General features: G+C 36.6%; 1 protein-coding gene across 1 annotated transcript; it reads right to left on the bottom strand.

Moving 5' to 3' along the window:
- Positions 1-3,826: 3,826 nt before the first annotated feature.
- LOC125651887 (DDB1- and CUL4-associated factor 12-like) lies at positions 3,827-16,306 on the bottom strand. The gene is made up of 9 exons (XM_048880727.2): positions 16,156-16,306; positions 11,351-11,625; positions 10,936-11,142; positions 9,004-9,064; positions 7,394-7,584; positions 6,604-6,666; positions 6,074-6,233; positions 4,674-4,819; positions 3,827-4,383 (listed from the first exon to the last, which is right to left on the bottom strand). Exons 1-9 carry the CDS (start codon positions 16,160-16,162, stop codon positions 4,228-4,230), a joined length of 1,266 nt encoding a protein of 421 aa, XP_048736684.1. The 5' UTR covers positions 16,163-16,306; the 3' UTR covers positions 3,827-4,227.
- Positions 16,307-16,548: the final 242 nt, after the last annotated feature.

The following is a 16,548-nucleotide window of genomic DNA, read 5'->3' as shown; positions in this document are numbered from 1 at the left end:
GGTGTGACCTTGACCTTTGAAAATTAAAGGTGTCTTCCTTTAATGTTCAAATAACTTTGTATAAGATTTAAAAGCTTTTATTGTGTTAAAAACTACCGGGTATTGATTGCTGTCATGAAGCATGGTTCCAATACTCATACATGTATTTAACTTACTTTAGAATTGCTAGAGTCACTCGAATAAACACAACTAATTAAGTCCAATTTCAATAAACAAAACATTTAATGACATAAAAATATTTACAATGAAATAAAGAATATAAAATACTGATAGAAATATGACAAAGAATAGATATATAACAAACCTAGAGTCAGCTCAGAATACAGAATGTATTAACACCTAGTGGCTACGCTATTACTTTAGAAATTTAGAAGCGGTTTTGATGAATTTTACCAACAGATATTTTTCAGTATACTTGTCAACAATAACTCAATTTGCAAATGAATACAAAGTGTTCACTTCTCTGCAATCTGTACATGGTCTAAGGCGATCCCTGGATCCTGCGAACATGAACTTTAAGGATATTGAACAACACGGTAACATGACAGGACATTGAACAACACGGTGACATCACATAAAACACATAACATGGTGTGGATGTTTACAAACAGATGACACACAGTAAAACAGGGAAGACATGCTGCTGTTTCCGGATCCGGATATCGGCCTACCGGAACCGGAGTTCCAACTCCAACGGACCACCATATGTACAGTCACTACTGGCTGATCCGAGTTTCCATACCTGATCGGGTCCGATGAGCCGTGTTAAACACCAACCCACATCCCCTACGATACTTTACATAACAGAATAAACAATACCTTTAACATAACTGATAACTGAGGAGAATTCTACCTGCCCAACGCCAGGAACACCGAGCTAATGCGACCACTCATTCTGACGGCACGGACTGGACTGTCCGGGATCTGAGTGGACCACTCATTCTGACGGCACGGACTGGACTGCCCGGGGTCTGAGTGGACCACTCATTCTGACGGCACGGACTGGACTGCCCGGGATCTGAGTGGACAAATGGGCTGTGTCAGCATAAAAAGTGCGGGGAAAATATAAACACAACATAACCAAATAATATCAAGTACAGTGAAACCCATATAATTCGATATGCACCGGAAGACAATTTTTTGTCAGAATGAACAGTGTAAAAAAAAAATTGAGAATGAAACCTCCCGTGAAACGGATTACATAGCAGTGGCGTAGCTTCCATTGAGGCAACCGAGGCAGCTGCCTCCGTAAAAAAAAAAAACACCTTTTGCGTTGTTAAAATGTCGATAGCCTGCCTCGGTAATATTCGAACCCAAGCTACGCCTATGCATAGGTGTTGGATTAGGCAGTTTTTGCTGTATCCACAAGTGTCAGATTAGGCAGTTTTCATTGTATACACAATTGTCGGATTAGGCGGTTTACACTGTATAAACAGGTGTTGGATTAGACAGTTTTCACTCTATAGACAGGTCTCAGATTAGGCAATTTACACTGTATACACAAGTGTCAGATTAGGTAGTTTTTACTGTATACACAGGTGTCGGATTAGACAGTTTTCCCTGTATACACAGATGTCGGATTAGGCAGTTTACACTGTATACACAGTTGTCAGATTAGGCAGTTTTCACTGTATACACAAGTATTGGATTAGGCAGTTGTTTTAACTGCAAGTTGCAATTACATATCACAACTAAACTGATCGATGAGACAGACAGACAAAACAAAATCTATAGGTGTCTTCTTGAATCATCGATTACCTTTTGTGTAAAATATAAAAGGTCTGTGTTAAAAACTTTTCACCCTATTGTGTCACAATGAAGGCAGTAAAATTAGGAATTAAAGGACTGTTGTGATCTTGACATCATGACCCAAAAATCTATAGGTGTCTTCCTTTAAAGAACAATTACCTTGGTATAAAATATAAAAGCTTTTCATTGAAAACAATTTCAAGATGGTGTTTTAAAATGAAAGTGATGACACACAGACAACTTAAAACTCTTTATATTCTTAATGCAGGGCTCTTATGAATAAGTGATGGTCAACTCCTTCTGGATGAAATGAAATTGTTACAATAAAGACTGAGTTATCATTCTATGATATGTATACACAGACATACTATGACCCCAAACTGTTGGGAGTTACTACCTCACACTGAATGTTGATGGACTGACTGACAAGCGGGACTCTAATACATGTAATTATATCAAAGTTATATATTTTAAAATTGTCTGTATATTTCAATGCCATATTTGTATGTATTTCTAAAATCCATGCTCTACAGAGGTAATAGGACTGACAAAAATTCAAAATCTACCTTCCATCAAGAATTACAATTTATTTTTGTTAAAAACAAATGTCTCCCCAAATTGAAAGTGCTCCAAATTACACCCCCTCCCCGTCATGTACTGCATGATATGAAGGAGAAAGCATGAGCAGGAATATAGATATCATGAACTGCACTTTGTGCAATGAGAAAAAAGATGGAGTAAAGATTCAACATTGATGTGACCAATGTCATTGTTGTATATGACTTATGCTGAAATACCAGTTAGAAAGTGAACATACCCTTGTACATGAAAAAAAGGCTATAAAACAGTCCTCGTTGATCCATTGTAAATTGTAGGAAAATAATGGATCCCTGGGTCAGAACAATGTGAACATCATTAAATGATAATAAAGTATTGTACAGATTTCATGGCTATCCAATAAGCCATATAGGAGAAGTGGTCACAAGCTATTTTACACCCTCCATCCCTCTTAGATCCACTAAACCTTTTAGGAAAATAATTGGATCCTCCCAAAAATATACACATCTACAAATGGCATTGAAGTATTGTACAAAGTTTCAAGTCTATCCGATAAGCCATACTGGAGGAGAAGCGTTCACAAGATTTTGACAGACAGAAAGTACAAAAACAAAGATGGGGACATAATAAGCAACCCAAAATTGCTACACGATTCATACAACATGAAAGAAATTACCTAAATACCAAGTAAAATAAAATGTTTTGTAATATCATTTTGATCTGTAGTTATTTGAACAATTCAAGAGATATCTTGAACAGTCAATTGTTGAACGAAGTTGACGTGAACTTGTGTTATCGATAAACACTGATCTGTTTATAGTGAAATAACATCTAATGGGCTCATCATGTTCCATGGTGGTGCACTTTTAAGCATCCAGTGTGTTTTTGTCCCTGACCTTGAGGTTAAACCTAAAATCCAAGGGCCACAACATTCAACTGAGCTACCTTGCTCAAAGGTATAATGGAACACCAATAGTGATTTTACAATAAGTCCTGACTCCAGGGCCATCAGATTTAAATGTACTCACTTTTCAATCTCAGTCTCACTTTTTCACTATTTGCTTCTTCTATAAAAGTGAGACTCAGATAAAAAGTGAGCTTGTCTAAGTTGTATGCCCCGGAGCCAGATCTTGCTCAGGTGAGCTTACAGTACAAAGTTAGAAATATTCTCTGAAAGAACAGAATGATTACATTTGGCTATGCATGATCAGGAGACCTACATGTACAGTCGCAATCTAAATATCTGTGGAAAGTTCTTCCAATCTTTCAGGAAAGTACAAGTTGTCACTGCATTAAGTACACTTTGTCAAATTACATGCAATATACATGCTTATAGTTGCTGTAGTCCTTGTGTTATAGTTACTATTGGTGTTCCAGGAATATAAATATCATCTTGATGGGATAAGGTGGTTCGGGAGAGTGTGGTGGCCAAAGTGGACCTCCCTTTGTTTTTGGGGAGAGTTTTTACATTAACATTGCTCCTCTAAAACCATCTGGTGAAATTTGAAATAATAAAACCTTTGTTAAAATGGTAAATTATTGAATTTAATCACAGTCACCAGAACATGGTACAGAATAAAACATACATTCATTAACAAAATTGATGGAAATATTCACTAACAAGTTATTTCTGGGTACAGCAGCATACATTCAACAAACAAGCACACTAACAGATCCCCAAATATCATTACAACATAAAGTTAACGAAAGAAATTCAGATTTATCCAATGAGATCAGACAAAATCTTAGAATAATTCGAGATTCCCTCTAAATCCTGTTAACAGGGGCAGAAATGATTTTCTTTCATTCTTCAAAATTATCATGGGAATATTCTAACAGATTATATACCAAATCTAATGCACAAATAATTTATAAACAAAATAATGCATTTATTATTAGGGACTTCGGAGTATTTGTACTTTATTGCCAGAGGCCAGCATAATTTCCCCACAGACCAGCCGGGAGAGGCCCTCCAGCAGCAAACAGTCGAGTCCCTGAACTGTCGTAGCGATGAGTGTAAATGGCACTTGGGTATTCTGACTCCCAGAAAAAGTCACGGTATGTATCATCATGTCTCTGAAAAACACATTCTTAAACATTAGCGATGTCTGTTGCAACAATTTGTACATAGTAAACACTTTTATTAGATATGAAATGTCATTTCTCCATTAGTGTATTAACACATAGGTAAGTCAATATTGATGATGAAAATCTATGAGGCTTACAATTCAAAAACTTAGAAAATGTGTGTTTCCATCTAAATGTTGTCATTATTTGGCAAAGGTTGAAGGTAAAAAATTTAATGTGATATTTTTAACAATTATATATCTAAATAGAAAACAGTCAAACTTGATATTTATCCGTACCAGCCATCCACTGCCTACAATCAGAGAACATGCATGTCCACAATCACTCTCCAGGTAGCGCCCTGCCCTAATGTCAAAGAAGAGGATAGCACCTACCCCAGTACCAATAGTCAGGATGTCATCAGTAAAACTAAGGGAACGCACTCCTGCAAACAAAATCAAACATATAATAATATTGATTGATTGATTGCTTTGCTGTTTTCCGCCACACTCAACAATTTTTCAGTTATCTGGTGGTGCCCAGTGTTTATTGGTGGAAGAGAGAACCCAGATACAACAAGAGACCATTGACCTTCAAAAAGTAAACTGGGAAACTTTCTCACTTACCGGTGCGAGCGGGATTCGAACCCGCACCAACCAGAGGTGAGAGGCCGTGTGAATTTGATCACGATATTCTAGCCACTCAGCCATGGAAGGCCAATAAGGGCCATGAACACTCTTGCATACTTTCTATTACAAAAAATATTTCCTTTTACCTCCTTTGATTTTTTAAAACTTACCTAGGGTTCTCAATACTGCAGATTCCCTATCTATGTGAGTACTTAATATTGCAAAATGCCACATGGACTAAGGGTGCAGTGATTAAACGTGAGACAGTACTGTATATCACGGTAATATTATGCTACGGTTCAATTCACGATACTTTACACTATACCGCAGTTTGGTATTCTCAGTCCGGATTAATTTGAACAGTCCGATTTGGCTGTAAAATTATGTTGTAAAATGGCTTCCGGTAATGGAAAACTTCGTGCCAAGCATGCTGCTGAATTATTTCTCCCCTGCGACCCATAAATCTTAACTATGGGAGCATTTTGGATTCCGTGTAACGAAAAAAAACGGTAGATCATGTTGATGTTTTGAGCTTTCAAAAGTAATACATGTAGTTGTAACAGTATGGTGCAATTAAAAGACACCAAAAGCTGTGTAATTGTTCATTTGTTATTATTCATAGCATCTTAAAAGTATCATGATACGTATCGTCAGGTCTGTATCGTGATACATGTACATATTGTATCGTGAGGCAAGCGAGTCGTTGCACCCTAATCATGGATGTTAAAATTGTGTGATCATGAATTCGCGAGTGGTCTATTGATCAAAAGTTATAACATGTTATTCCAGCAATATGAAAATAAAAGCAAACTATTTTATTTCGTCTGTGGTGTATCTCGTGAAGCGAATGCCCCCAGAAACCCCTAGCATAATTGTTCCTTTCGCACTCAACTTGACCAGCCTCAAATTCTAGATTCACCTGCTTTGTTACAGAAAACTCTGATACCAATGAAGTACAAACTCCCCTCTTATCAATTTTAACATCAAATTTGTTTATGGTGGGGAATGTTTTCCCCCAGAACTCTATTTCTCAATGTACATATTTAACAAGAGTCTTGAGAGAGACCTACCACTGCCTCGATGCTTTGACATGATTGATGTCTGTGCGTTTGGACAGCGTGGGTCCAGTAAGTCGATGTGAGACTGTGATCCTACAGCGTAACTGCAGTACTTCTTAGACACTGCCATACATACATTCTCACGTGCGTGTATCAGACCTCTGTGAGTTCTCTGAAAGACAAACATTATATACACAAATTAAAATATGATGTTACAGAAAGGTGTCTGGGTAGCGTAGAGTTTAACGCACCTCGTTTCTCACTGCGGTTACCCGAGTTCGATCCCTGTGATAGGCAGTGGTTGTTTGTGAGAGGATATTGTGGTTGCCCACTAAGACGCGTGGGTTTCCTCCCATAAAATGACCCCCAAGTACCAACATCCGTGCAAGTCAGTAAATAGTTAGTATATACAACTAATGGTCATTGATGTTTGTATGTGTAACTTTAAGAATAAAGATTTATTATGATGAATATACATATTGTTTTGATGAAGGAATCTTTAAATACACCAACTTTCTTGATGTCACAAAAATTATACTTACAGCGTTAAAAGTTTCAACATCCCACAAATGAAAGTAGGCATTCAGAGATAAAACAGCCAGTTCCTATCAAGTAAAAAAAGTTTTACATAAGACTTTTATCTATTTTTTTTTTTTATTTGCAAATTTTAGTATCTGATAATAACATTCATACATACATTCACACACATAGTTTAATTATAACATATCAAGGTTGACAGTACCCAAGTAAAGAGTGGAAAGGCATTAATCAAAAATATTTTTATCTATTACCAACAAATATTTACTGCACATTTACCAGTACAAAACCTACAGAATTTCAATCTTCTTTTAACATTATCAATAAAATCACTGACCTTTCAATTCTACACATCATAAATCTACGGAACAAATATTTAGGTTGTTTCTTACATGGAAACAGTGTGTGTGTGCGTGTGTTAATTTCTGTATATCAAACAACTTGGCGATTATAAAAATTACCTCATGCTTTCATTGTCTATACACCCCGATAATACAGAGACAACATTAAGTCGTTTATTCTTTTTAAAGAAAAAACGACTTAATGATGTCTCTGTATTATGGGGGTGTATAGACAATGAAAGCATGAGGTGATTTTTATAATTGGCAAGCTGTTTAAAAATAAGATCACTATCAATGCTATTGGACAAGAATCCAAAAAGTAAATCTTTCTAGTAAACATTCTATTCCTTATCAAGTAAACATTCTATTCCTTATCAAGTACACATTCTATTTGTTTTCAAGTACATATTCTATTTGTACATCATAGTACTAACAAAATGTAGTAAAATCTTGCCTTCCTGTCATCATGATATGCAAGGGCTCTAACTTTCTGAGCCTTCTCACATAGCCTGGATACGACTGGTGTAGTAATGGCGTAATCTGGCACCTGTATACTGTTACTGGTGGACGGCACAGCTACAGTCTCATCACAGTCATTGTCTGCCATATCTACCCTCCATAAGGCAAGCTTGCTGTCTCTAGAACCTGTCAGAAATATGAGATAAAACCATTTCTGTTTCCAAATCTGTTTTGTCAAATCAATCAAAATACCTAAACTTTCTCAACCTCTAAAATAGAGTACATGGATAATATTGTCATTAAAAAAAACTTCAGAGTTTTTATCATTAAAAAAGAACCAGCTACATTTTCATAAAAAAAAACAACCAAGAAAACAACAACAACAAAAACAGCATATATTTGAGAAACACTATGTTCAAAAGCAGGACTATGTTATTTTGTGTCAATTTGGCCTTGAAATTTATCAGCCACATACAAGTAGTTTTGACTTTGAAATTTCAGTTCACAAATTTTAAAGATGCTTCTATCTTCAATAGCTCATACGCAAATAAACAAGACAGAAAGACCAAGGGGCAAGAAGACAGACAGACTAAAAACAATACGCCCCCTATCTTTGATCTCCTAATCATAACAAGTGCTCTGTAACGCAGGGCATGCCACTCACAATGAGCATCTATATGCTTTTTCCACGAAGTATCATTGTGACCCTGACCTTTTGATCCCGAAACCAATAGGGTTCTTCCCCTCTTGATAGCAAAGCTACTTGTGAAATATCAAATCAATCAGCCAAAATATGGCATGTACAGTGTTTATAGGTTTTTTCCATGAAGTGAGCAGAAGTCCCATTGTGACCCTGACCTTTAGACCCAAAAATCAATAGGGTTCTTCCTCTCTTGATAGCAAAGCTACCTGTGAAGTATCAAATCAATCAAGGTAAAATGTGGCCTGTAACAGTGTTTACAAGTTTTTCCATGAAGCCTGTAGAATGTCTACAAACTCAGTGTTATAAACACAATCACACATACTCATCCACACATGAACAGTCAATAAATATTCATAATCATATATATGTCTGATAATTTTAAAATAAAACACCAGGGCTCCAGGTTGCAAGTTACTTACTGCCATACCCACTAATTTTTTTTTTATCTGAAGAGTTAAACAAAATGTTGGTACCAAGCAAAAATATTCAGCTATGAGTAATACATAATTATATATTAATTTTTTAAAAATCTATTCAAATATGAGCTATTTCTTCATTTGTAAGGCCTTTATTGCTTTTTTACACTCTGCCAATCTTTATTTTTCTGTCTTTTGCAGAAATAAATGCTGTATATATTTAGCAATATTTATTTATCGTTTTTGGAGGGAATTTTCCTTGATGAAATTGGGAAAAACACACACTTTTTACTGATGGGAATGGGTCCCCTATGACACCTAAAAAAAATTCTAAATAAATCAAAGTCTGAATAGGTTTTTTTCCCAAAATCACTGATTCTGAATCAATGATGAAACGTCATCAATTTTAACCATATCAGTTCATTTGGAAATAATACTGTATGATAAACAATGATCCAATGGCTTGAATGGTCTATAATCTGATACCTGTTACTAAATATTCGTCATCTATCCATGTGATGTCAAATATCCAATCATTATGCCCGCTCTGAAGAAGAAAGAAACAGTATATTATCAATTCAAAAAATGATCATGGAGTTTACTTGTCTCTGATTAGTTAAAACAATCTTTTCTTTGGTGTACCCCAGAGTGGGTAAAACTTGAGGTTAATTTAAGATTTTAAGACCTCACATTGAACTTTAAAAAACATGATGTCACAACATTCAGTATATATCCCATTTAACAGGTGCCAGCAGATCATTTCTTCCTGTAAACACTGTTCCTTGTATGTTAAGTGTTATTTATATATAGAGAGACACTTTAATACATACTAGTGGAAAAAAAGAAACTGTGTAAAAAAGTTAAACAAAAACATAGAAAGTAATCTTTGATCTAGCTCTCTTTATTCTTATTGGCATAGTCTATACTAAACACATGTTTGAGTACTCAATTTGTTCAATATCATCTTGGATTCGCCTTGATGGCCAAAGCACATTTTTCTGGAGTTTCGAGCCTAAGCAACACGTGGTTAGTAATCCATTAGAATTTCTTACACTTATTGACAGTATTCAGTGTATTGAAACAGAAAAACATTGGTTTTGGGAATAAAATTTTGATTGAGAGATGTCTTGCATCATTGAAAATGATCATTTGCATGCTCTAGGGATGCTGGAAGCTGGGATGTCTCAAATCAATGTGGCAAGGCAGTTTGGAGTTCATATCAACACTGTTAATGCTGTATGGAGATGATATCAGCAAACTGGCACCGTTCGGACCGCTCATGATTTTTTGTGAAAAGGGCTACAGGACACCCTCCCGTGATGTCGCATCGGCAAGATACATATATAAGGACGTCACATTTGTGTAATTGATTTCAATCGGCTTCTTTGACCGCTAGAAGCATCCCTGAGCATCGACGGATAAGTCCTTGTACTGTAAGGAACAGATTACAAGAGGCCAACATCTGTTCAAGATGTCCTGCTATCCATCTTGTTCTGGCGTCACGTGTAGTAAGGTAACTTAAGTGTGGTGTAGGAGTCATCGTTGTTTAAATAACAGAGAATGGGCGGAATTCTGTTAACGGACAAGTTGAGATTTCATTTTGATAGCAGTGATGGTTGTCTTTAGGCTTACTGTCGTGCAGGAAAATGTTACATTGAAGCCTGCATTATTTAGTGCCACCAATTCGGCGGTCTGGGATAGAATTACAACACATGGAAGGACCCCTTTGGTGATTGATAGTGGAAGGCAATTTAACCGGCGTACACTACCGTGATGAGATTGTCAGCGAGTCATTCCATTCATTCATAACAACCAGAAGACAGCAGGACAACGCATTGTTAGTGACTACAGCAGCAAAACATGAATGTGCTACCCTGGCCTGTGATGTCACCGGATTTATCACGTCTAGAACATGTCTGCAATGTCACCGGATTTATCACCTATAGAACATGTCTGTGATGTCACCGGATTTATCACCTATTATAGAACATGTTTGGGATGAAATGGAACGACATTTACATCAAGAGCCAAACCACCCTGATACGTTGGAGACTTTGTGTGGTTCTTTATTGCGCATATGGTGGAACATTCCCCAGGCATTTCTGTATAACCTGATTTGTTCAATGTGTCGTAGGTGTGAAGAATGCATTGGTGCAAATGGCGGACATACATGCTATTAAACTTGTGAAACTTTTTGCCCTCCCCCCTATTTTCAGTGGCTGATCGTATCAACCATAATAGACATAATCCATGATTTGATGTTTGAATTGAAAGACAACGCATCATATTACATAATGATATACATGTATAATGCAACATAATATTTTGTAAATAAACCTATGGAATCCCAGTTCAAATTGCTTCTGATTTTAAATACATGTAATTAAACAGTCTCATTTTGGATTGGAGAACACTTACCTCTCCCACCATAACCGGATCAAAAGTTGGTAACTGGTACACAGCGAGGTCATTGGTGTTCTCTGCCCCCGTGGCACACAGAGTATGGGAGGGGTTTAAGGCTATACTGTGGATCCCACATGGACATTCAGCTGGAATACTATTCTTACTACTCTTCAGGGAGGGTATATGAAATTGTTTACCAGTCTTTGTGTCCATGATGATAAGCTGAAATAAGACAAAACAGGGTATTCCACACTGACGTAACTTGGGGCATGGTAAAATTTAATTTATTGAAAATTTATCATTACCACTAGTTCACTACTATACTAAAAATTCACCCAAAGAACCTGTTCACATTTCATTAAATTGAATTGCAAACAATCCTATCAAATCAAAACTATAACACAGGTACATAAATCAATAATCATCCTACCTTATTGCATTTGGTTCCCAAGGCAACCTGTCTGTCATCTAGCCAATGAGAAGTGAAGATTTTATTGATTTTTCCCATATCATATTCCCTTTCCATCAGTAATGGTGGTATACGCTGGGACACAAAAGGTGACAGCAACTTCTTATGGTTTACATACAGATGATTCCCACCATACTGCCGATTCTGGATGTGACGAAATACTTCTACTTCCAGCGACTTCACATCTCTTATTGATGCTGTACATGGTGACCGGAATGAACAGTCTCTGTGTTTGCCTGAAATAGGAAATGATTTACTATATTTATTACATCAGTACAACTGCCTTCCTTCAAAAGTTGAACATAATTGTTAGTTAGTTTAAAATAGCACAACTACCTCTTTCAAATTTGTTAGATTGATTGAATATTGTTTTACGTCCCTCTTGAGAATATTTCACTTATATGGAGATGTCACCATTGCCGGTGAATGGCTGCAAAATTTAGGCCTATGCTCGGCACTTATGGCCTTTGAGCAGGGAGGGGTCTTTATCGTGCCACACCTGCTGTGCCTCGGTTTTTGCGGTCTCATCCAAAGGACCGCCCCATTGTTGCCTCTTATGACAAGCAAGGGGTACTGAGGACCTATTCAAACCCGGATCCCCGCGGGAGCAAGTTTGTTAGAAAAAATATATACCGTATATACTCACCTATAAGTCGGATTTTTTGGGAGTTAAATTTTGGTCCAAAACTCTATGGCCGACTTATAGGAGTGTCCTAAGAAGTTTAGTATTTTTCTGGATGGCGTAATGTATAGCCTAGTATTTTTTAAACAACAAAAACATGGACAAAATAAACAAAATAAAAACTGTTTAATTTGCTGAGAATCAAAAGTGAAATATCGATGTCATATCTCAAAACATTATTGAAACATGGACAAATACATACGAGTATTGATGTGAAAAATTGATTTGTTGGGAAAAAAATATCAAATATCGGCACATTTCTCAAAATGTTATTTGAAACACAGGTAAAAACATGAGAGCATTGATTTGAAATTGTCAACTGATTCTTGAAAAAAAGTTAGACCGACTAATAAATGTGTCAATGGCAATTCCCTCCAAAATAACCTAAAAACTATACAACCGACTTATTGGCGAGTATATACGGTATCTATAAGGTATTTTAAGATTATTTTTTTGTTGTTAGAAATATATCAAAGATTACTGGACCAAATGTCCAGTAAGTACCAGAAGACCTTGGGAAGCACTGTTGTTTACGTGGTGCATGAATACATGTGATTGACCTACATGATTTGCATAATTATTAACCTGTGCAACGACTTTCTGTTTCCAGAAAAACAACACCGTAAAGGGTATTCTCTAGTTTCAATAATGTAGCCCTATCCGATTATTTTTTATTCTGATGTTTTCGGGACTGGGCTACAATTCCAAAGGATCTCTGTAATGGTGCAAAATAATTTTACAAATAACCAATAATAAGCTCTGTGTATTAGTCCCAAAGGTTGTTTACACAAAAAGGAGTACCAACTTTGTGCTTGGACATGGCTAATAAAGGTGTTTTTCATTAAACATCATGACTGTGCAGCATTTCAATTTTCTTCGTCTAGGTGAATCTACTGAAAAACCTAAACACTGACAATCTGCGTGAAAATGTAGTTACTCAAGCCACTCCGACATAGAAAGGAAAATTATATGGTTGCAGAAAGAATTTACACTCTGCTGTTCATTTTCTAACTTTAAATTAAATCTAAACCTTTTTAATACCGATGAAATAGCTCTCTCCTCCGTACTTGTCCATGGATGTAAATACTACCTTATATGGCATATGCAAATAACTTGACAATCGGAAATTGAAACTTCAGTACATCAAACATGGTGCACAAATATTAATGGAGAAATTGGAATATATCGAAAATGTTGAAAACGGTAGAATAGAGCCTCACAAATCATAAATTGCAGGTTGTAAATTTATATATTAACGAAGAAACATAGAATATCATTTTATTTATGTAAAGAAAGTCAGGAAATGTTTAGAATGATCGAAAATGTTGTGGGAGTGAATCACTCCCACATTTGCACCATTACTGAGATCCTAAGGAGTTGTAGCCCTCTCCCAAAACAAAAAATCGGAGAGGGCTACATTATTACAGCTAGGTATTCTCCCTCTCTCTCCTCATCCACAAATGAGATTACAAATTCTAGTATTTTTCACAAACATGAAAACAGCCCAAGTGCACCTTAGGAAGTAGTCTTATCAACCAACATTAAATGTAAACAATTGATTATACAATTTATACAAATAAGATGTTTAGAATATCTCCATCCAACATTGTATTTAGTGTGACTTACAAAAAGTCTACAAGTCCACAAGACTTCTTTATTTTTGATTTTCACTGACACAACCTTAAAATTCACAGGCCTCACTCAGTCTTCAGACCACCGAGTTTTCATGAAGACTGATTTTAGGATGAAAACATGTATTATTGTCCTTAAATTCTGTAGACAATAGCATTAGATGTAACAGGGAGTAATCAGGTGATTCATTCTGGCCGGGAAAAAAAACATGAAAAAGAGAACAGAATATTCGAAAAGCTTCTGAACCAGTGAAAAATTAGCACTATGTGTTTCTGACTTTGATCAGTATGTGTGTGTGTGTATCTTTTAGTGTGGAAGGAATAAAGATGTACATAAAGCTCCTCTGGCCGTGTTCTCTTTAATAGAGAAGTCGAGAGGCATAGCCTTTATCAACTTCTCTTCGCAAGCATTCATGTTTTGATTCTGGAAAATGTGTAAATGCCGGAGTCAGTGACGGTTTATGCTTCTACTGACGTCCGACGTTTCGACTCAGATGTGCCTCGATTTACGCAATAGACAAGTTTTCAAATATTTAACAGTAATGCACAAAACTGTCACAAGGAAATCAACACTTAATCAATTTTCGACATGTTCCCTGTCCCGGTTTTTTTTAAACTGGTCTTGGGAGCTGTCACAATAGGGAACCAGTTAAGAGAAAAGCAGTCTGGCGTAATCAGAGTTGTAATTTAACCCCGGGACAGGGGCATGTTGAAAATGGATTAAAAGCAAGCAAGTTTTGAATTCCTTGTGATGGTTTTGTGCATTGCTGTCTATTGCGTAAATCCAGGCACATCTGAGTCGAAACGTCAATCAAAGCATAAACCATCACCAACTCCAACATTTACACGTTTTCCAGAATCAAAACATGAATGCTTGCGAAGAGAAGTCGATGAAGGCTATGCCTCTCGACTTCTCTAAAGAGAATACTCTGGCCTGTGATATTACTCTTTTTTAAAGTAACTGTTATAGCGAACGCAGCGAGCCAGCGTAAAGCTGGCTCGTACTGCAAGTTCTAATGACTAGAGCGCGGAAAATAATCCGAGCAAATTCTAGACCTTTAACAAGAAATTTTTTTTGACGCCAATTCCAGAAGTCCCTTGTCAAAAATGACAGATCTCGCCAAGTCACGCCTTGGACTATGATTGTGAACTTACGTGGATTATCATCCTAATCTTGTTGTCTCCTAGCTCGAAAATTCAGTGCACCATTAGGCATCATGCCCCTGTCCCGGGTTTAAATCACAACTCTGATTACGTCAGCCTGCTTTTCTTTTAATTGGTCCCCTATTGTGACAGCTCTCAAGACCACTTAACGTAAATGTGGGACAGGGGACATGTTGAAAATGGATTAAAAGCAAGTAAGTGTTGATTTCCTTGTGACACTTTTGTGCATTACTGTTAAATGTTTGAAAACAAGTTGTATATTGCATAAATCCAGGCACATTCGAGTTGAAACATCGGTCGAAGCATAAACCGTCACCGGCTCCGGCATTTACACGTTTTCCAGAATCAAAACATGAATGCTTGCAAAGAGAAGTTGATGAAGGCTATGCCTCTCGACTTCTCTAAAGAGAATAGGGCCAGGGTACAGAACTTATACATTTTTCAGTTGAGGAAAAAATAACAGATTGAGAAAATAAAGTAAAATAGAAACATCAAAAGACACGTAATTTACATTGTATTGTTTATCATCATTTAGGTCTATTTCTTGACCAACTGGGAAGAAAACAATATAACTCAAAATCATGGGTCTAGTCTATTCTCTTTAGAGAAGTCGAGAGGCATAGCCTTCATCGACTTATCTTCGCAAGCATTCATGTTTTGATTCTGGAAAACGTGTAAATGCCGGAGTCGGTGACGGTTTATTCTTCAACCGACGTTTCGACTCAGATGTGCCTGGATTTACGCAATAGACAATTTGTTTTCAAACATTTAACAGTAATGCTCAAAACTGTCATAAAGAAATCAACACTTACTTGCTTTTAATCCATTTTCAACATGTCCCCTCTCCCGGGTTTACGTTAACTGGTCTTGGGAGCTGTCACAATAGGGAAAAGCAGGCTGACGTAATCAGAGTTGTGATTTAAACCCGGGACAGGGGCATATTGAAAATGGATTAAAAGCAAGTAAGTGTTGATTTCCTTGTGACGGTTTTGTGCATTGCTGTTAAATGTTTGAAAACAAATTGTCTATTGCGTAAATCCAGGCACATCTGAGTCGAAACGTCGGTTGAAGCATAAACCGTCACCGACTCCGGCATTTACACGTTTTCCAGAATCAAAACATGAATGCTTGCGAAGAGAAGTCGATGAAGGCTATGCCTCTCGACTTCTCTAAAGAGAATAGGGTCTAGTCCAATGCTTTCCGTTGCTTCCTACTACTAGATCACCACCAACAACATATCCCTCATTGTCTTAATCATAACATAATTACTAAATCAACAATTAACTTACTATACATATTAAAAATAAATTGCTTCTCCTTGTTTACATGATCATGACAGTCCTCTCACATCCGTTGGATCACAATTAAAATGTTTAGGCAGCAGTTTCGTATTACAAAAATGTTTCGTATTTGGAAATTTTCAGTATATTTAAAAAAGTAACATGAATTTTAAACAAATCTTACGAAGATATTTAAATATAGATATTACACTCTCATTCAATTTACTTTTTTTCTCTCCAAAGATTGATTATTTACGAAACTATTTAAGTTATCCTAAGGTTGCCAGATGTTTCGGCGCTGTACGGTGGGCGGTAAATCTAGTACTGTCGACTCCCGACTCCCGATGGTCCCGGATTGCGATGTTTTAAAGATAATATTAAAACCGGCTAACAGAATTACTT

Source organism: Ostrea edulis, chromosome 5 (assembly GCF_947568905.1).
Source record: "Ostrea edulis chromosome 5, xbOstEdul1.1, whole genome shotgun sequence".
In the NCBI taxonomy this organism is placed as follows: Eukaryota; Metazoa; Mollusca; class Bivalvia; order Ostreida; family Ostreidae; genus Ostrea; species Ostrea edulis.
This window is presented reverse-complemented; position numbering and strand designations above follow the sequence as displayed.

Coding starts and splice junctions, on each gene's coding strand:
- LOC125651887 (XM_048880727.2), bottom strand. Junction 9,065..10,935: donor ATCCGGTTATGGTGGGAGAG/GTAAGTGTTCTC, acceptor TTTCTTCTTCAG/AGCGGGCATAATGATTGGAT. Junction 7,585..9,003: donor TGACGAATATTTAGTAACAG/GTATCAGATTAT, acceptor TATTTCTGACAG/GTTCTAGAGACAGCAAGCTT.